This window comes from Nematostella vectensis, chromosome 15, assembly GCF_932526225.1.
Source record: "Nematostella vectensis chromosome 15, jaNemVect1.1, whole genome shotgun sequence".
NCBI lineage: Eukaryota > Metazoa > Cnidaria > Anthozoa > Actiniaria > Edwardsiidae > Nematostella > Nematostella vectensis.
Window position 1 is genome coordinate 8,217,688 of NC_064048.1, and position 21,183 is coordinate 8,238,870.

The 21,183-nt window shown below is 40.1% G+C and overlaps 1 protein-coding gene across 1 annotated transcript; it reads left to right on the forward strand.

Annotated features, from left to right (window-relative positions):
- Positions 1-1,120: 1,120 nt before the first annotated feature.
- Positions 1,121-18,923, forward strand: LOC125560704 (two pore channel protein 2-like; the record flags this gene model as incomplete). The annotated part of the gene is given in 14 exon segments (XM_048722978.1): positions 1,121-1,185; positions 1,774-1,871; positions 2,658-2,739; positions 3,658-3,864; positions 4,013-4,069; positions 4,566-4,607; positions 5,998-6,146; positions 6,930-7,032; positions 8,753-8,824; positions 13,295-13,386; positions 13,851-13,923; positions 14,829-14,911; positions 15,792-15,942; positions 16,493-18,923. Coding segments are annotated over 14 exon segments (1,406 nt in total), but the record flags the coding sequence as incomplete, so codon positions are not given.
- Between the last annotated feature and the right edge of the window lie 2,260 nt (positions 18,924-21,183).

Genomic DNA, 21,183 nt, shown 5'->3' on the forward strand with positions numbered 1-21,183 from the left:
CTAAATTCTCCTACGGACGTCGCTTGAACTCTGGTACAATTAGGAATTGTGCAGTACTTGTTGAGCACTCACAGTGGAAATGAAAACGCTGACTCCGTGGTCCTAGTCCTAGTGCATTCAACAAACAGACATCGAACACAAGGGGGGGGGGGGGGGGGGGTTGGAAGGTGTTGCCTCTGTAGTTACCATCTGCAGTGATTGTACTCACAAACAAAAGCACATCAAACTACTAAGCGCACTAGCCCAACTGTGAAAACTGTTAAGATACAGTACAACAGACAGAACCATGAAGGCAGTGCTTGAAGAGCCTTATCAGTCGCCATTTTTCATTCTAGCAAAATACCAAGTGCGAGAAATCATCCATTTCCGTCGGCTGATTTGTGAAAGTAATTACGTTGTTTTCGATCGAAGTTGTTAAATAATGTATAAGGCTTTGTATTTAAACACGAACGCGCGCTATATAGCTCCGCCTCCATTTTCGCAAGTTCTCGCGCAGGTTGTCGCCATTCAAAGCTAGACTTCATTGAGTGAGGACCTCTAAAACTGCCAGAAGAAAACATAGCAAAAAATAAAGCCGTACGACACACTACGACAACTGTTAAGTACAAGAGATTGTTAAAAAAAATTCAAAATTCATCCCTTCCAAACCTATCTAATGCGTGCGTGAGAGAAGTCAAATGACGAATGACAGCTTGCCTAAGGCAAGTCCCTTTTATAGTGCGCGTTCGTGTTTAAATGGATATTACGAAATTTGTCTCCCAACCTTGACTAAAAACGGTAACAAAGGTGTAGCTTATTAGGGCTCTTCAAGAAAAGCCCTAGCTCTCTAACCTTTATATTTCGGTACTTCTCTCTTACCTTTATATTTCGGTACTTCAAGCTGGCATTCGTCAAATGACGAATGACAGCTTGCCTAAGGCAAGTCCCTTTTATGGTGCGCGTTATTTGTCTTCCAACCTTGGCAAAAACGGTAACAAAGTTGTAGCTAATTAGGGCTCTTCAAGAAAAGCCCTAGCTCTCTTACCTTTATATTTCGGTACTTCATAGTGGCCGTGGTGGTCTACCTATAGACATTCGTGTTACTTGAATAACTTTTGTGCCCTTATTTCGTTTTCTGTAGGACTTTATTGCTTTCTTAACATGCTAACTGCAGTGATCTACAATCAGTTCAGAGGATACTTAATGGTGAGCTTCTAAATTGTAAGGGAGTTAATTTTCGCGTTTTTCGTGCTTGATTCGGTAGTTCTGTACCCTGTAAGTGTTTACATTTGACACTAGCGAGGCTGGTATCTGACGATAACAAAATTTACAAAACGACCAATACTTATTGGTAATGGCCGATACTAGCTACTGTATCCTGCTATAGGAAGGATTTATGTTGATCACTCTTATGTAGCCTGCTAGACGGCCCTCCGGAGATTTGAGATTCCTGTGGCGAGAGAAACGGAAAAGGAGAGCCGGCTAGCAGGCTAACTCTTTTGTGGTTAAAGAAGTAGCAGGTGCAAGCCTGAAAAAAAAAAACGCAGGTTGGGATCCAGAGTAGTAATGCATTGACCAAATGGTCATCTTTAGCTCTGGTTATAGGTCACTGGATCCATCTAGAAACTTTTTCTACCCAAATCTCCCACATGGAAGAGATGATGGTTGATAACCACAAAGAGCATGAAAACCACACATCGGTGAAGCCAGTTATGCGGAAGAGGGAAATTGAAGAAAACAATTATGAGTACCACTTGCGCCCAAATTGAATGGATAACATATTTCTCTTTGTAGACGTCCCTGCAGTCAAGTTTATTCCGCAGGAGACTCGCCGTGCGAGCTGCATTTGAAGTACTTAACCGTCTGTCAGAATCGAAAGAAAACGTCAGCGCGTGAGTGCATTATGCTAAGAAAGGATTTTATCATTGCTAGTGCAAGTATTGCTATCATTATTTTCTTGGGGTCCTCATGGATGTCGTTGTTATCGCCATTCACTGCCGCTATCTTCGTATGATCATGTTCATAATCGTAATCTTAAAAAATAAACATAATAATAATAATAATAATAAGAAGAAGAAGAAGAAGAAGAAGAAGAAGAAGAAGAAGAAGAAGAAGAAGAAGAAGAAGAAGAAGAAGAAGAAGAATAAGAAGAATAAGAATAAGAATAAGAATAAGAATAAGAATAAGACTAAGACTAAGACTAAGACTAAGACTAAGACTAAGACTAAGACTAAGACTAAGACTAAGACTAAGACTAAGACTAAGACTAAGACTAAGACTAAGACTAAGACTAAGACTAAGACTAAGACTAAGACTAAGACTAAGACTAAGACTAAGACTAAGACTAATACTAATACTAATACTAATACTAATACTAATACTAATACTAATACTAATACTAATAATAATAATAATAATAATAATAATAATAATAATAATAATAATAATAATAATAATAATAATAATAATAATGAATAATAAAATAATGACGATTTTTTTTTTGTCAACCACGCCCTCCCCCCCCCCCCCCCCCGCCTTGGCAAAAAGCTAGATATGCCCCTGATTAAGGGTTAGGGGTCATGGGGTCTTGCGTACAAACTAACCCTCACAAGGTCATTGTATCCTCGGATAGCTCGTTGTTATTGTAAGACTTTTTCCTCAACCTTTATTGTTAACAGGGACAGTGTAAGCAGCAACAGCCTCTACAGGGTGTTGGAAAAAGTTCACGTGAAACACCGCCACCAACAGCTACTTAGAGAGGTAAGGCCATGATGGAGAGTCGACACTGAGCCGAACCACTATCGAGTGCTTCCGAATAGCTATCGAGTAATACACACAACTTCTAAGAGGTAAGGCCGTAATCGAGGGTCGACACTGAACCGAACCGAACCGCTATCTAGGGTTCGGTACGCAGCTCTTACAAGCTGCAATTTGATTGGGCAAATGAACAATATCCGCACCTTGACACAAAGAACGAGAAGAATAGAGACAAAAAAAAAACTCCTTTGTAGAACAAAGATAATAGGAGACAAAGCAGCTGCGTACTTACTTCGAGTCCTACCGAATAACCACTATTGAGATCTACTGTGTAACTATCGAGTAATCATACCATTTCTGAGAGGTAACGCCATAACGTCATGGAGAGACAGCAATGCATTCTGCATAATGCATTCTTATTGGTTGACCTACAAGTAGCGACCAAGGCCAGTTTTTAAAGCACAAAATGTCAAATAACCATAGCATACATTTATTCTTTATTCTTATTAATTTGCTAGTGTAATTTGACTAAATTAATTATTTCTCTAAAATAATTATTTCGACTTTATTATTATAAGTCAATAGCCCGCTCGGCCATCAATAGTCAACTCAATCATCTCCCTTACACCTTAATCTTTCTAGAACGGTGTGATTTTAAAATATCCACATAAACTTACAGAAAATTGTGTAATTTTAAATGCTTGTGTTTGTCAGCTTATCCTGGAACGTTGCCAACGTACTGTATGCAGATGCAAAAGCAGACGTTTGTTCATTTTCCTCTTGCGATGCTTCTCCTGCTAAGCGTGCCTTCAGCGCTTCATATTTGCTTCATTTCCATTTTCGTTTCCATTTTTTTCCAAATCGACAGAAATGGTCATTCGTCATTAGTAACCAGTTAACACAGGTCCCTATTTATCACAGGGACTGGATGACTTACCAAGTGGTCACGTGACGGTGGAGGAGTTCCAGAGCTGGTTTGAGGCAATCGAGAAGCCGCGCAGGCGCAACAGACCCGCTATGAGTTACGTCACAAATCCGTTGCTGAGGAAACTACAGGTGGTTGCCGCCCACCATTGGTTTGATTACTTTGGGGATTTCATCTCTGCTGTCAATGTCGTCTTCGTTTCGGTGAGTACCAGTAATTAAGTGACTATAGTCAATCAATCATGGCTAGTGTCTGCTATACTGCCAACTGCTATATTGCTTTCCGTTATTCAAACTAACTAATGTACATTTTCTGGTTGTTGCTTCCATTGCTAATGATTTGTTTTCACAGATTGAGCTTGACCTCGAGTACGACCTTTCTCTGAAATCAAGCCACTCGGCACTTGCAGTAAGTCTCCCATAAAGAGTCTCGCTCAGCCGCAATTTTGTCATCCTAGCAAAATACCAAGTGCGAGAGTCGGATGATTTGATAAAGCCTCTCTAAATTTGTAAATAACGCATACAAATGTTGTTTTAGTAATTTTGAATGTCCTTCAAATAATTTTGCTCCCAATTTTTGTTAAAACACTCGCATTGCAGTGATTGGAAGCCAAATTTTAGGCCAATAAATAAAATAGAAGTGGTCTAAGGCTTTTGACTGAAGGAAGGCAAAATGTATTTTGTTGTTTGACATGTATATGTTGTGCTCGCAGATTTCTCGAAATCGCAGTAAAAAATGTCTGCACACAGCCCGTTGCAAAATTGCAAGCAAAGGCTAAACTTTCCTGACTTGTAAACAGAGATGTGACATGGAATTGAGAAGGTTTACCCTCGCGCTGGGGTTACCTCAGGGGGTGATTTTCTCCTTATAAGTAGGCACTTACAAATTGCTTTTCCCTCCTCAGGCTGCAAACCTGTTTTTCGTCATATACTACTGTGCAGAGCAGGTACGTAAGCTGAGTTCCCCAAAAGTTTGTATGTGCACATATTAAAAACGAAAATACTCGTCTTTGGCACTGGGTAACACTATAACGGGAACGAGTCATCTCAGGGTTAAAGGTCCAACGGGGAGTTAAAAGAAGTTTGTATGTTCCCAGCAGCTGTTTTTCAATATAAAGTTAAAGTGGGGTGCAAAATACCGTCTGGTGAAATGACCTTTAGGCAAAAGAAGATTATATAAAAAAAAATGATTGGCTGGAACATCAAATATGGACCGGTACTGCAGGAGCTTGTTCCAAGATATCTAAAGGCTAATTTAGAGTGCACAATTTAGTCGCATGATGCCTGCGACATCTCTACAACTCGAGCGGGTGGTACAGGAGCTTTGTTGTAAGGCGTTGATTTAGGGAGCGCAATTTAGTTGCATGCGAAATGCCTGCGGCGCCTCTACAACTCAAGTGGGTGGTAGAGAAGCTTTGTTCCAAGATGTTGAAAGGCAGATTTAGAGAGCACAATTTAGTCGCATGATGCCTGCGACATCTCTACAACTCGAGCGGGTAGTACAGAAGCTTTGTTGAAAGGCTGATTTAGAGAGCGCAATTTAGTCGCATGATGCCTGCGACATCTCTACAACTCGAGCTGGTAGTACAGAAGCTTTGTTGAAAGGCTGATTTAGAGAGCGCAATTTAGTCGCATGAGAAATGCCTGCGGCGCGTCTACAACCCGAGTGTGTGGTAGAGGAGCTTTGTTCCAATATGTTGTAATGGTGATTTGGAGAGCGCAATTTAGTCGCATGAGAAATGCCTGCAGAACCTCAACAACTCGAGTGGGTATTAAAGGAACTTTGTTCCAAGATGTTGTAAGGGTGATTTAGAAAGCGCAATTTGCTCGCATGCAAAATGCCTGCAGAACCCCAACAACTCGAGTGGGTTGTAAAGGAGCTTTGTTCCAAGATGTTTAAGGGTGATTTAGAAAGCGCAATTTGGTCGCATGCGAAATGCCTGCGGAACCTCAAAAACTCGAGTCATAGAGTGTGGTCATGAGCTCTCTTGGACTCCTTCCTCCCATATTCATATGGTTGGCCCAGTGTGTTAGCGTTTCAGGATATGGGGATACTCACATCTGCCGGGTTCGATTCCCGGTCTAGGCATGGATAGTTTCTTTCTGTTTCTCGGCCCTGAATTTGACTAGTTAAACGTATGTGAGCTTACTAGAAGCTTGTGTTCCTCAGTTCCAAGATGGGTCATTCTTAATAAATACGAAATAGGATTTTAAATGTGAAGCGCCTCTGAGCTTCAGGAAATGGCGCTATATAAATCAAGCTCGCGTTTTTAGTTACACCCAAGTACCGCCTTGGGGTGGTCTTTTTGATTGAAGCCTTATCTTTTTCTTCTGCAGAGTATTAAGCTGTGGGCGCTGGGCTGGCAGAGATATGTGTCATTCAAGGGTAATCTCTACTGTGGAGGGGTGACTGTACTACTTGTCGTCATCGAGATTATACACCTTTCTTTGTTTGGGTCACCATTCAATTATGCCGCAAAAATGCCGTACGTACAATCAACCCTCTTATTAGCTGACTTAACTAATTACCGTTTAGGTTTTTATCCAGTACTTTTAAAAGATGCCTAAAAAACAAATAATTATCTTGCTGAGTAGACTACTAGTTTTATATTACAGTATATTCATTATTCTAGCTCAATAACACGGCTACTCGGGTATTTTCCATGATGAGGTATAACAAGTACTTTCTTAGAATTCTGAGCGCCAGAGATGCTTAGTTCCTGGCAGTTTTTATTTTTTATTTTTTTTTCAACGTGTTAGTTTAATACACACTGAACGAAAAATATAGCATATTGTTTTTGTATCTGACGAAAAAAAAAATAAAAAAAGCGCTCGACATTTAAACTACAATCCGCAACAAAATAAAGTTGGACACTTTGCATAGTAACACATCCCTCCTGTTCCCCCATTTAACATTGGTAGAAGCATTTTTTTCAGCATTAAATGCAAGTTGCAGAAGATCATGTATGTTCCTCTGGAGGGCAGAGGGAAAATGACCCAATTCTTTATTCCTAGATTAAAGCTGATTAGTATACAGTCGTTTGACAAAACGTTGTCGTCAACCCCGCATGTAAGCATGGGTAAAAACCACTGAAGTGCCTAGCTGCATATATTAGCCACCGTATAACTTCAGGCTTAGACGCGGTGGTACCCATCTTTACATGTAGACTTGTAACGAAGCCTGTTGACCGAAGCCGGTTGACAATAGTCTGTCAATATAAAACAAACAAAAAAACCCACCAATATCTCAACTTTCCCACTCTCTTTAGGACAACTACAGATGCGGACTACATCTTCTCCCTACCCAACATGGTGCGCATCATCAACATGCTTATCATCTTCAGGCTGCTCAGAGTAGTGCCTAACATATCGGTAAGCTCCTGAAAATCCAAGCCTTTCCAGGGGGGCGGGCGAATGGTCCCAAATATGGGGGTGGGGAGAAAGTGATTTGGAAGAGGGTTTAACTCGTCTTTTTTTTCCCAGCAATGGATTGATACCTGTAACACTTGTAACACTATTTAGGTACATGTAAAAACCGCACATTCATGGTAAAAAAAAATCGTCTTACATCAAGCAATCGATTTATACCTGTAACACTTGTAACATTATTTAGGTATATGTAAAAACCGCACATTCGTGGTAAAAAAATCGTCTTACATCAAGCAATCGATTTATACATGTAACACTTGTAACACTATTTAGGTATATGTAAAAACCGCACATTCATGGTAAAAAAAAAAGCGGCTCAGAAGCGCCACCCTTACCCCTCCCCGTCCGAAGCCCCTGCTTTCTCACAAGAACAGTACAGAAGTAAGAGATATCAGGTGGTAGTAAGGGGAGATAACCCTGGTCCGTCCCCCATCACTTTGGGTTAACCCCCATCACCTAATCCCAAAAGCAGTCTATTCTTCTTTTAAGAGAAATGTTCCTTCCCCTTTTCATGTTGGCACCAACCACCGTTACCACTACCCCATTAACTACCCACTCATCTTCCCGGCTGTAGGAAAGCCCCTAGATATCACTAGCCTTACCCCCATCCAGCTATCCTTTTAAGGCAGCTATCACTAGCCCTACCCCCATTCAGCTATCCTTTTAGGGTAGCTATCACTAGCCTTACCCCCATCCAGCTATCCTTTTAAGGCAGCTATCACTAGCCCTACCCCCATCCAGCTATCCTTTTAGGGTAGCTATCACTATCCCTACCCCCATCCAGCTATCCTTTTTGGGTAGCTATCACTAGCCTTACCCCCATCCAGCTATCCTTTTAAGGCAGCTATCACTAGCTTTACCCCCATCCAGCTATCCTTTTAAGGCAGCTATCACTAGCCTTACCCCCATCCAGCTATCCTTTTAAGGCAGCTATCACTAGCAATACCCCCATCCAGCTATCCTTTTAAGGCAGCTATCACTAGCCTTACCCCCATCCAGCTATCCTTTTAGGGTAGCTATCACTACCCTTATCCCCATCCAGCTATCCTTTGAGGGTAGCTATCACTAGCCTTACCCCCATCCAGCTATCCTTTTAAGGCAGCTATCACTAGCCCTACCCCCATTCAGCTATCCTTTTAGGGTAGCTATCACTAGCCTTACCCCCATCCATCTATCCTTTTAAGGCAGCTAACACTAGCCCTACCCCCATCTAGCTATCCTTTTAAGGCAGCTATCACTAGCCTTACCCCCATCCAGCTATCCTTTTAGGGTAGCTATCACTAGCCTTACCCCCATCCAGCTATCCTTTGAGGGTAGCTATCACTAGCCCTACCCCTACTCCAGCTATTCTTTTAGGGTAGCTATCACTAGCCTTACCCCCTCCAACTATCCTTTTAAGGCAGCTATCACCTGCCCTACCCCTACTCCAGCTATAACTAACCCCACTCCCCTTCCTCTTATCGGCTGTAGAAGGGCTCTCGCCCCCATCTATTTGTAGTAAAGCCTGCAACCCCCACCCGCCCGCCCATAACAGCCCCCGGTCCTTTTGAGGTGGCACTCACTACCCCTTCTCCACCCCCCTCAGCTGTACATATAATATATTGTACAAATATATACATATAATACAAATAATAACAGTTGTTATTATTTCATCGTGTTGCAGGCGTTGTCCCTTGTTGCCGAGACTTTGTTGAACCTGGTTCGCAATCTCATACCTTTCATTGGCATCATAGCTGTGAGTAGTCATGGAGATTCTGACCTTGATTGTTATACTTCTCATACCTTTTAACGGTTCGATAGCTGTAAGTACTTATGGCGATTTTGACAGTTAAAAGGGCAGTGTTATGGTAAGAGCTTTGCAATAGCTATCCGGCCCGTACACAATATATTTTATTCAAATTCTAATAATGACTTATCAGCCTTTGGTACATGTGGAGACTTAGTTTCAAAGGAAATGACCCCAAACTGTCAATAAACAATATTTTCCAATAGAATATTGCATATTTTTTTAACAAGGCATTGACAGCTTAAAGTTCAACTTTTTGTAGACAATTAAAAGCCTACAATAAACACTGACTCCAGACATGCGCACATGACGTACAATAAACACTGACTCCAGACATGCGCACATGACGTACAATAAACACTGACTCCAGACATGCGCACATGACGTACAATAAACACTGACTCCAGACATGTGCACATGACGTACAATAAACACTGACTCCAGACATGCGCAGTACCATGACGCTGCCCCTTGAAGGCGAAAGAACAAAGACGCGACACGAATAAGTGAACTGATAGAAACAAACAGGGAGAAAGCTCAGCTAGCTGGGTAGTTTATTCAAACCACACTCTATGTAAACGATAAATATTCCACTATTCATATACAGCTTTTTATACTATTATACTAGCGCGTCTTTTAACTCTTAAAGCCGCATTGTCACCAGTTTACTTCCAGAGGTCCGACAGAAACCTCAACCGTTAAAAGACAAAAAAATCTATTCGAATCCGAAATATTTAACAGGCCATCCGCTCTAAATTAGCAGTCACATCCTCAAAGAAACTTTCAAAAGACACACTGCTTTCTATATTTTGAAATATTTTTCGCGTTTTCCGTGAAAAATTATCGGATATTGTTACGTAATCGACCGGAAGTAAACTGGTGACAATGCGGCTTTAATAAGAGCTGCTCATAGTGCCCTCACAGTTTGGTATCCTCCACTTGACTGGTCGGCCTATCTGTACCGGAAATGCTTTCCTCACTCCCGTAATCCAGACCCATATTCACTTGCTGACTAAGTGAACTGGAACCTGAAATGAATATTTCGTCTCCGGTTTTACATTTCGGGATGCTCAATCTCGGACAATCAAAATGGCGTTTTGACCTCCTACATTTGAAGTACAGTTAACACCTTTGTTCTCTGGAACTGAAGATGACGTTTTCGGTGTTGACACTGGTGATGATTTTGACTTGCCTAGCTGCAACCGGTGGCGACGTGTCTCTTGTGCTTGATGTATGCGTCCAGTAACCGCAGATTGTTGGGACGAGTTGGATCGACCATCTAGATCCGTACGTCGGCAAATTTTGAGCAAACCCTCTCTGAAATCCTTCATTTGGAATAAGTACACGATTGGGTTGACAAAGAGTTGGCGAACCTTCCGCAGAAGGCGATTTTGTCCAGAATGGAATGATCCCCTTTGTCAGCTGTCCAGACGGCGTTGGGTACCCAGGCCAGGACAGACAGGGCCGTGACGAAAAATAGTGTCTTGGCCAGATCGCGCTCACGCCGCTGTTTGACTTCCTGGCGAGCGCTGCCAGCTTGTTTCGCCTGGTGCTTCACATAGTAAAACATCAGACCATACGAGACACAGATTACAAACAGTGATAGGAAGGTCAGAACGGTGGACGTGTAGAAGAAATAGAATCGTGAGATGGCATGGAAAGCCACAGCAATGATGGCCACGCCCCATGGGGCTGCCACGGCAACGTTATAGGCCTGTGTGGAGAGGGCGCGATGTTTGAATGGAGCACGTATCGCGCACAGGCGCTCCAGAGAGATGAGAACAAGTCCTTGCAGCGAGGCTGTGGCACAGTCGATGTCCATTGTCTCTGCGGGCCTGAAAACGCTGCCAAACTCCGCGTGCTGATAGACCTGCAAGGTTATTCAGATAATACAATCAGCCTAAACTATTACCCGCTTGTAAGAACCAATCTAAGACTCCATTTGCATCACCCACTCCTTTGTAATTGTTTATAAACTCTTCTGTTTTTGTTTTTGGTATTTTTTTTCCACCTTCAAACTGCAAAATGAGCGACAGCGGACATTCAAGAAGGAAATTATCCAGAAGAGACAGACATGGTTGGTTGGTGGGCCGTCTTTTTCCATATTCGAACGGCATTTTTTGTGAGCTTCTCTTGTGTTGTTATGTTCGGTTGCACGAATTTTGCTAAAAAACAAGCAGGTCTTGAAGTTGATAATTGGAGAAAAGAAGTACTCCGTGTCGGAGGTGACGAGATTGAAGAGGGAAATTTTGACGAAGAAGAAAAACATTGAAGGACATCACATCGGTGGCAAGCGCCACCGATAGTATTTACATCGGATAAACAAACAAATTAATAAATAATAAGGGATGCAAAGACCCAAAAGAGTCTCTTTTTAAGACACTACATGTTACTTTATTTGAAAATGCAATATTTGCATCAACTAAGGGAGCGGTCATTTATTACTAGGGGGGGGGGGCAACATTTTTTGTCGCTGTCATTAAAGGGGGGTCACTTTTTTTTCGGCGCCGAATTTAAGTCTGGTTTTAATATAATACTGAGCAAGAGAGTCATTATTTAAATGTTAATTTTATTCAGTTTACAATATTTCCTACTATTGTATTTTTAGTTTCATATTGTTCACGTACCAATCTTGTCTATATATAAATGAATTTTGAGAATCTCTCTCATGGTTGACAGACAAAGCTAACCGTTCTAAACGAATACTTACAAATGTTTTGCAAAACCTAGACTCAAATGTTTTTGTTAAAACTGTTGACGACGTAGTTGTTTTCTAGCGACACCGGTATTGATTGTTTATCTTTGTGTCACTCTTAAATTTGCGAAGTTAAAGATTCATGCATTTTTTTAGCCTCTGGTTAGGTGGTGTCACGATTTTCGGGCTTGGATTTGAGGGGGGGGGGGGGGGGAGTTACAATTTGTCTAGCCCACGGTTTTACAAACATACCGCAAAAGCTGCAAATAGGAGGAAAACAGCCCGAAAAGTCGGCCTTCAATTAAGCTTATACTTATTCAGATGTAAAAAAAAAAGAATGGTCATCGGAGCACCGTTCATCGTTGATTTCGACTCTGAAAAACACGTGATATATATATAACGCGAGTGTTTTTTGTTTTGCCGCCTTTTTAAAATCGATCGATAAACTAATCAATATATTCGCGCGAAAGCGAACGTTGATTTGTTTTCTTGTCATTTTTTTTAAGCCACATATTAAACAACTTACTGGCCTTAACCGTTCGGTCATGCCGGGAAATATCAAACTTCGGATTGAGATATTTGCCGGCATGACCTCACTCTCGGTTAGTAAGTAGTTATTAATTTAAAAACAAAACGGACACTTTGACGTCCAACATCCAGCTGGTTAAACATAGAGAATATAATTATCGTAGGACGCATTGTCTCTTTTTCAGATTATGAAATATTCTGTGTTATAGTAACACAGTAACTTCTATTAGCTTTCTAAAATTCTAGCAATCCATTGTAAAATCCAAGTAAATTATTCTGATAAAAATGGTCCAACCTTATTAGTTGTGCTTGTCCTTGCCTTCTTTGATCTTGTGAAACCCACAGGCCCTGTTCGCTTAGCTTTACCTCTACCAAAACACAACTTCCAAGGGATCAAATAAGTATAAGTTGGGGCCCCAAATTCTATTTGTGCTTTCCCCAGTATTACCGCAAATGACAACAGCTAATCGTCTGCGGAAGCACAGTGTCATCAATCATTGATGATCGCCCAATCATCTAGTTGCCAATGTTACCCGTAAAGTGATGCTTTCTCTGTCCCGGAAAAAAAGGTGCTTCTAAATATTCTATGACTTAATGCGTGTGATCTGAAACCGCTACAATGAATGGATTAGTCCTATTATTTCTAAGACAGAGCACAATTAGGTTTTGTGTAATTTTGATGTTATCCAAAAAATAAGATATACCGGGTTTACGAAGCTCGGATGCTTAAAGTTAATTTTCGGATAGCACCCTTGGGTTATATTTTCTTTTAAATTTAAGAATCAGATAATCAGTTCACTTGTTCTTTTTTTTCTGTATGTAGAACATCTGTTCAGATGACAAATTAGAAAGAATTGTATTTCTAGAAGAACATTAAACATTTTCCGCTCTAGTCTCCAGTTCATGAATCTAAAACGATCATTCCCTGGAATATGGAATAGGTAGTCTCTGGGATTGTAAATACCAGATCAAGATGTAATCATACTGCTGACCAAACAATTAATTATGACATTTATTGGATTCCTTTTTGAGGTTAATGACATAACTCTTCAGTCGTCATGTTGATAGAGTAGATACAAGTAGATACAGTACCAATAAGACCAATTCGTACGTGCTTGTATCCGCTTTCTTATTGGTTTGTTATTTGTCCTCGTCTTTATTATATTTAAAGTATGCTTCTTCTTTTACTCTTTTAGGCCATATACTATATATTTGCCATATTTGGGATGATGCTATTTGAAGGAGTGACGAACCCACTTAAGCGATGTGCACATACGAACGCGAACGCGTAAGTTACCCCTGAGTGATGAGTAAGTTACCCCTGAGTGCTGTGCACATACGAACGCGTAAGTTACTCCTGAGTGATGTGCACATTCGAACGCGTAAGTTACCCCTGAGTGATGTGCACACACGAACGCGTAAGTTACCCCTGAGTGATGTGCACATACGAACGCGTAAGTTACCCCTGAGTGATGTGCACATACGAACGCGTTAGTTACCCCTGAGTGATGTGCACATTTAATTTATATTCCCGATAATGACGATGGCGATGATTATGATGATGATGATAATGAATAACAATCATGATATCGTAGTGCGTTGTTGCTGTATGAAATAGTGTTGTTGCAATTGCTGTTGCTACTTTTAATGATGTTCTCGTTGTTTTTATCATGTGGCTAATGGTGATGAATGTATAACTTGTGAATGCGATTGGTGATGACCCAGAATTTTTCTTTTTTTTTCCATTTTCAGAACCTCTGATCCCTGTACCGAACTGGACTTTGACAAATTTCAATATTTTGCAAACAATTTCGATGACTTCGCGGTAAGTCGAACGGGTCAGAAAGGTGGAGTGTTGAGGCCCACATGTATAATAACCTGCCACACTCGAAATTATGTCGCTCTCATATGCAATAACGGTTATTTTTGTAATAACCTGACACAATTGAAATTAGGTCGCTCCACATATGCAGTAAACGGCCATATCCGTAATAACCTGCAAAACTTGAAATTAGATCGCGTCACATATGCAATAACGGCCATATTTATAATATCCTGCCAAACGGGAAATAAGATCACCCCACATATGCAGTAACGGTCATATTTTTAATAACCTGCCACACTTGAAATAAGATCACCCCGCATATGCAGTAACGGCCATCTAAGTTATAATGTGTTCATGCCACATTTATAAACATATCATGCCACATTTGTGATAACGGCCACGTTAGAAGTTAGTTCGTGCCACATTTGTAATAACGACCGTATTACAAATTTTGCACGACCTTATTACAAATGTGGCCGTTATTATAATGTGGCACGACCTACTTACCAATGTTTAATACAATGGTGGCCTTAACAGGAAGAACTGGAGATACCACTGTATACCGTTATAATGATCTCAGTTCCCTAAGTGTCCAAAGGATTGTCAAATGATTACTTTGCACTTGACGCGCAAAACTAAAATTCGCACTTTGGAGCACATCCCCCCCCCCCCCCCCCCCCAACCTTGCACCCCGGCCCTCCAAAAAAAAAGAACTCAAAACGTCAAATTTGGCACAAATGTACCAAGGTGAAAACTCTCGAAATACGCTAACATAGGTAAAATCCTGCGTTGTTAAGAAAATACATGGAATGTGTCTATATGGTTGCTCCCTGCATAGATCAATAATGCTTTTTCTTTAAGGAGCTATATGTTATGTGTTTATTATACACTTGATATTTTTTTAGGCTGCACTTGTAAATCTGTGGGATATTATGATTGTTAACAACTGGCACGTTTTTCTCAAAGCCTACGAGAAGCTAGTCAATCCGTAAGTATCTACGGAATAAAGTTTGGTTGATAACCAAAAATAATGACAACGTCGACGATAACTGTTATGATAATGGAGAGGATGATCTCGGTGATGATAATGATGATTATGATGATGTGAATATGATGATGGCGATGGTGGTAATGATGATAGTAATGGGGATGATGTCGGTTGATAATTATAATGATGTGATGATGATGACGGTGATGATGATGCGATGATGATGGCGCTAATGATAATGATGGGGTTGATGTCGGTGATGATGATGATGATGATGATGATGATGGCGATGGCGATAATGATGGTGATGAGTCGGTGATGATGACAGTGACTATGGTTACGATAGTCGCGATCCTTGAAGTTTATCGTATGCCGTATGCAAAGTAAGAAAGCGAGTAGGCTGTTGATATTTTATTGTCTTTTTAAAACAACGAAATGTCAATGGCGACCACAACTTTACTATGATGGCTTTGCGCTTGACAACTTTACTATGACGGCTTTGCGCTTTCTATTGAACTCGCGCAACAATAGTAATGATAATTATAATGATGCGATGACGACGATGGCGATGATGGTGATAAAGATGGGGATGACGTCGGTTGATAATTATAATGGTGTGATGATGATGATGATGATGATGATGATGGCGATGATGATAATGATGATTATGATGATAATGGCGATGATGATGATATCGGTGCTGATGGCAGTGATGATGGCAGTAATGATGATTATAACAATGTGAAGTTGATGATGACGATAAAGGTGATAATGATGGGGATGCTGTCGATGTTGCTGATGATGATTATGATGATGATGATGATTATCATGATGATGATCATGATGATGATTATCATGATCATATCGCATATCATTACAGATGGGCGCAGCTCTATTTCCTGGCCTGGTACCTGGTTTCCGTCATTATGATAATCAACCTATTCGTCGCGCTCATCCTCGAGGCGTTTGTCAGCCAGTGGGAGCAGCAACAAGCGCGTCTTCACAAGCACACACTCCCGGGATCTTTACAGGTAAGACACATTTTATCAATCATGTTTAGTTTGAACATGCTGTATTGAGTACGACGCTATTAAATATTAAACTTAGGAGGTCTAAAAAGGTACGCGCTAGCAACAGGACATCTAGTATTCTGGATCCCTTTAGCTCAAAATATTTATTTATTGTTTCTTTTTTTGCTGCGCTCGCACTTTCTTTATGTCTTGTGGATGGATTTTCTGGTCCCAATGTTACGGACTTTCGTTCCCTAAAAACGCCTCATACTCAAGCTATATATTTGCATGTTGTTTTGACTCTGTATGGAGAAAATGACACCACAGTTGCAATGGCTTTGTTGGTATGACGTATCTTTAAAACAGTCTTTTGACACTTGCTTTTACCATTTACTGTATTTCAACCGCTTTTACTCAGGTTAGTAGCTTTAAGACTTTTGAAAGCAAGCAAACAGTTCAATGTGTTTTCAAACTGCTGTAGACAGTTTCCAGCGAAAGCGTCGCTTTCGTACTTTCGTACCACAAGGCCCCATTACCTGCGACACGGCTTATTACTTTTTCTATATTTCAGTCCGAGTCTCAGGATCTTCGATTCCACCAGCTGTTTCGTTCAAGTCTGGTCGAGCCCCACGAAGCGGAGCTGATAGCCGAGCTAAACAGTCATGAATATCTTCGCTTTCACCCGTCATACGGCACGTTATGACAATAGATCTACGCATGCGCGGATGGTATGCTATGTTCGACATCCCACATGATTACGACTTGTCGATAACGGTAGTAACGGGGTGAAATGACGCACACCTTGGGTTTCTTTGGGTTTTCTTTAGGACAAGGGACTAGAAATGGAATATTCGATGAACATAAACCTCAAATATTTTATCTGACCGTTTTTGTTAAGTCACCATTTTGTACATCAACCAGCAAGGGTATTGTGTTTCTTGTGTCTAATGGTGGACCACATAAAAAAGACAGACATTTGTTATTAGATGTTTTCTTTTTAATTATTGCATGATCGTGATCTTTCTGACAGATGCGATCCTTGCGACATTATGCTACATTTGGACTGAATAAATTTTGATTTGAATGCCGATATCTTCACAAAAGTGTTTTTAAAATAGTTTCTAGAAAACAAAATGATCGTAAGGTTACCTTTCTGACAGATGCGATCTTTGCGACATTATGCTACATTTGGACTGAATAAATTTTGATTTGAATGCCGATATCTTCACAAGGGTGTTTTTAAAATAGTTTCTAGAAAACAAAATGATCTTCAGGTTATCTTTCTGACAGATACGATCTTTGCGACATTATGCTACATTTGTACTAAAAAAAATGATTTGAATGCCGATATCTTCACAAGGGTGTTTTAAAATAATTTCTAGAAGACAGCATGAAAATAAGGCCGTTATGACATATAATGCGACATTATGCGATCCTAATCTACTGAATGAATTTCTAGGAATCAAAGGGATCGCAAGGAGATCTTTATTGCCAAAAACGATATCCTCTGTCTGAAGCAATTTTCCAACAAACCTCCTGGTTTTTATGTTAAGTGTTGTACAGTATGTATACATTTTGATACAGAGAAGTTTTAAAATACAGTGTGTTAATTATTATATATTTTTGTTATGAATTTAAAAACAGAAGAAATGTAGAAAAGAATTTACAAACGTATCTAGAACAATTTTTTGTAATATTGAGGAAACGATAATAATTATAGTTTAGTTTGTTTTATGAAACAAATATTCTATAGAATAGACATCTTAAACAAGGACCCGCACCATTATAAAAGGGCTTAGCTCCGCCTCTTTTCGAATGAATAAAATTCAAACTTCAAGATGACAACACGCCGTAACATTTTACTGCATATTCCTGCTCTTTTGGTGGGTTATTCATTGTTTTGGCCAAGAGAAAATAAACCGAGCAAACGAGAAGATAAGCGCTTCAAAAGTTGTGTTTGGGTTTCGCTTCTCGTGGGCAAACAAGACACGCTTGACTGAACCCCGAAGCTCCACACCGCGTAGCAATTTACTGACAACTGAGCCTTTCGTGGACCTGGTCCAGGCCCTTTTATAGTGCGGGTCCTTTTTTAAATAGATAGAAAAATAAACGAATGACTTTCTAATATACACTCGATGGCGTTCCACATGAAAGTAAACTGAACATTTCAATTTTTAAAATAAGCCACGTGATTTTACTTTTTAGTTATATCCCTATCTAATCTTTTTGTTTTTTGTCTGGAAATCTTTGAGGGTGGGGTCTAAATATATCTCGAACTATTGGTTTGCATTGCAATTTCGAGACAATTATCATCTCGCTGCAAGGAATCGCCAGGCCCTATTTTGGGTGTGTCAGAATACAAAATAGCGTCATAAATATGACTTAGTAGTCTAAACTATTATTTCAAGTTCTGAATAAATCTCAGATATCAGTCACTAATCATCTTGTGTCCAGATACATCAGAATCTACACTCTCAAGGTTTTGTAAAGAAAAAAATCATCTTGTGTCCAGATACATCAGAATCTACACTCTCAAGGTTTTGTAAAGAAAAAAAAAAGCAATAAAAACGTTGATATTAAATTATATTGGAAGTGTTGTTTTTTATCTTTGTAAAGAATTTAAATACACAAGAATTGAACATAATTTTAACAGTAAAAAAGTAGCGGGATGCTTGTATATAGGTGGCGCAGTTGGCAGAGCATCGCTCTGTAGTGCCTGTGCCTCTCACCACTGGGTTCTGGGTTCGATTCCCGGTTCCGACGTGAGTAGAGTTAGTTGGTCTCGCCTTTGCTCCGAGGGTTTTTCTCCGGGTTCTCCGGTTTTCATCCCTCCACAAAACCAACAATTTCGATCTTAGCTGTGATCCGTGGTCAGACATGAGTTGTATGGCGGCTGCCTGAGGCGCCTTCCTATATGCCTTCAACTCGACCACGTCTGAATCTGCGCTCTCGTAATTCAGCTTCCCAGCTGCAATGAAAGTGATTAGCTACTCCAATTTATTTATTTATTTATTTATTAACTTTGCAAACTGGTTAGATATGGATGAATGTAAAAAAGGCCATCTAATAAATTTTGTGGTATTTTTGCCAAAGTTTTAAAGAGAGCAAAATGTACCTACCCTTTCCAAAATATCAGTGAAATTGTTTTCGAAAATCATGATCAATTTTTTTTATAAAGAACCGGTTACTATGGTAACCTGGAGTGTCATCGACTTACCCAAATTACAATGTCCTCAGATGATTTTAAAGAAACTTAAAGACATATTCGACAAAAATTGTCATTGAGAAATCAAACACAGCGCGCGCTCGTTTGAATTGAAAAGTAAAATTCAAAAAACACAGCGCGCGCTCATTTGAAATGGCGTCATTTAGGTGCGCGTGCGCGTAAAACAACGAATTTGAAATATTTATCACTTCAAAACCTATCCTCAGTATTTTTCGATTTGATACAAGAAAAGGTTGTTGAGTGTGTTAACTTCAATGGTGTTGCGCTTCCGTTTACGCTTGCGCTTACGTTCTAGTTAGAACCAATCTTTATAGTGCGCGTTCGTGTTTTAGAAAAGTCACCAAGCTTCCAAGCTAGTTTGCTTTAGAAGATTTTAGCCATTTTCTTTCTTGTTGGATTGCCTTGAAAGCCCTCCGACTTCTCCCATCCGGTCTATATTAGGCGTGCAAATAACGTTAGCCCGAAATATTTTTTTCCTTGATTATCCTTGCGCAATTCAGAAAAGTCGCACTTCATGGTTTGTTTACTATTACTCCCCAATAGTAATTGCCGATATTTTTCGATACGATCTTATTTTAAGCGTCAAGTCATGTTTTTCCGCCATGGACTAAAATGCACTCAAACCAAAAATAACATTATTTGAGTTTTGTAGGGTTTTGTAGAGTTTTGTAGGGTTGCCCCGCCGACAAAATCAAATCCGACTGTAGCAGTGCTTTTTGACCTATTGTGATAATTATGAACATGATTATAAAATGATTATTGCAAATGTTGCTTGCTGAATACGATTCTCACAATTCAATTAAATATTCAGTACTCATTTACATCAGGCTTGAAGGCGCAAAAAGCATTTGACCCCCACCCCCCACCCCTTTAAATAGCCCTTGATATATGGATGTTGGAATTAATGGAATTGCTCTTATCGTCGCTCGCATTGTAAAAAAACTATAGAAAATTCGTGTTTATATGCCTATTAAAGACTTATTAACCGAGCGCGAGGTCTGTACGGGAAGTCTGAGATTTCCCGTACAGACCGAGCTAACGAGGTTAATAAAGTTTTTATTATCCGGCTTTTTGCATAAAAAGGAGAGAAAGTGTGCGTTTAAAAAGTATTTTCCGGTTTACGGCGGAAGTGCTCTGAAACAGCGCGCGGATCTAGTTTAGGGCCGAGGAATTCCCCGCTGAGATTGAACTAAACATCACAAACGATGGATAAAAAACTGCTCGGTTTTATTGAAAAAACATTATCATCTTTTCTTGCCTCTAGAACGAGCATATACTTTTTTCAAATTACCTTACAATGTTTGGATTTTACAAAGCAAGCAAGAAACTTTTCACAAAGTAAGCAAGAAACTTCATAGCACAAAAGTCTCTCAAGAGTTCGGAAAACGTACGAATCGTGCTTTTTCGCACCTTTTTTACTAAAAAAGACAACATTCTTTAGGAAATGTCTTAGTCCTCGTCATTGCTCTCAATGATCATTCTGCGACGTTTCATTGGATTGTTCTGGTTATATATTACTGGAGCGTTAAAGATGTTGAAAGTGCATCCAGAGACATGGCGAATTCCTGAAAAAATCGCTGATACTTCGGCTTTTCTTGTTGCCATTGCAATTGTTGTTGCACCATGTTTTCATCTTCAGGTTAATAAAATTCGTTTTCAGAATGTTCTGAATCTGAATTCATTCTTCTAGCTTGAGGGACTGCCTTCTAGCTTTGGGGACTTTATAGTTTGTTTGTTGGGTTGCTTTTTTCAAATAAATCGCGTGATTTTTTGTTTTCCAAAACAGAAAAATTTGCCGGTCCGTACGGATTCAGACGGACCTCTAGGTCTGTACGGGAAATCTCGCCTGGGGTTTAGCCAATCAGAGCGTGCGTACAATCACAGCCGGATAATAAAAGCATTTACATGGCTTTCATAGACAAGGATAAGGCCATTTATACGTTACCAATGAGCAATGCAAAATAATGTGTATTGTAAATCCGTGTAATAAAGTCCAGAGGAATTCAGCCTATGGCTGCACTCAGGGGCCTCATTTG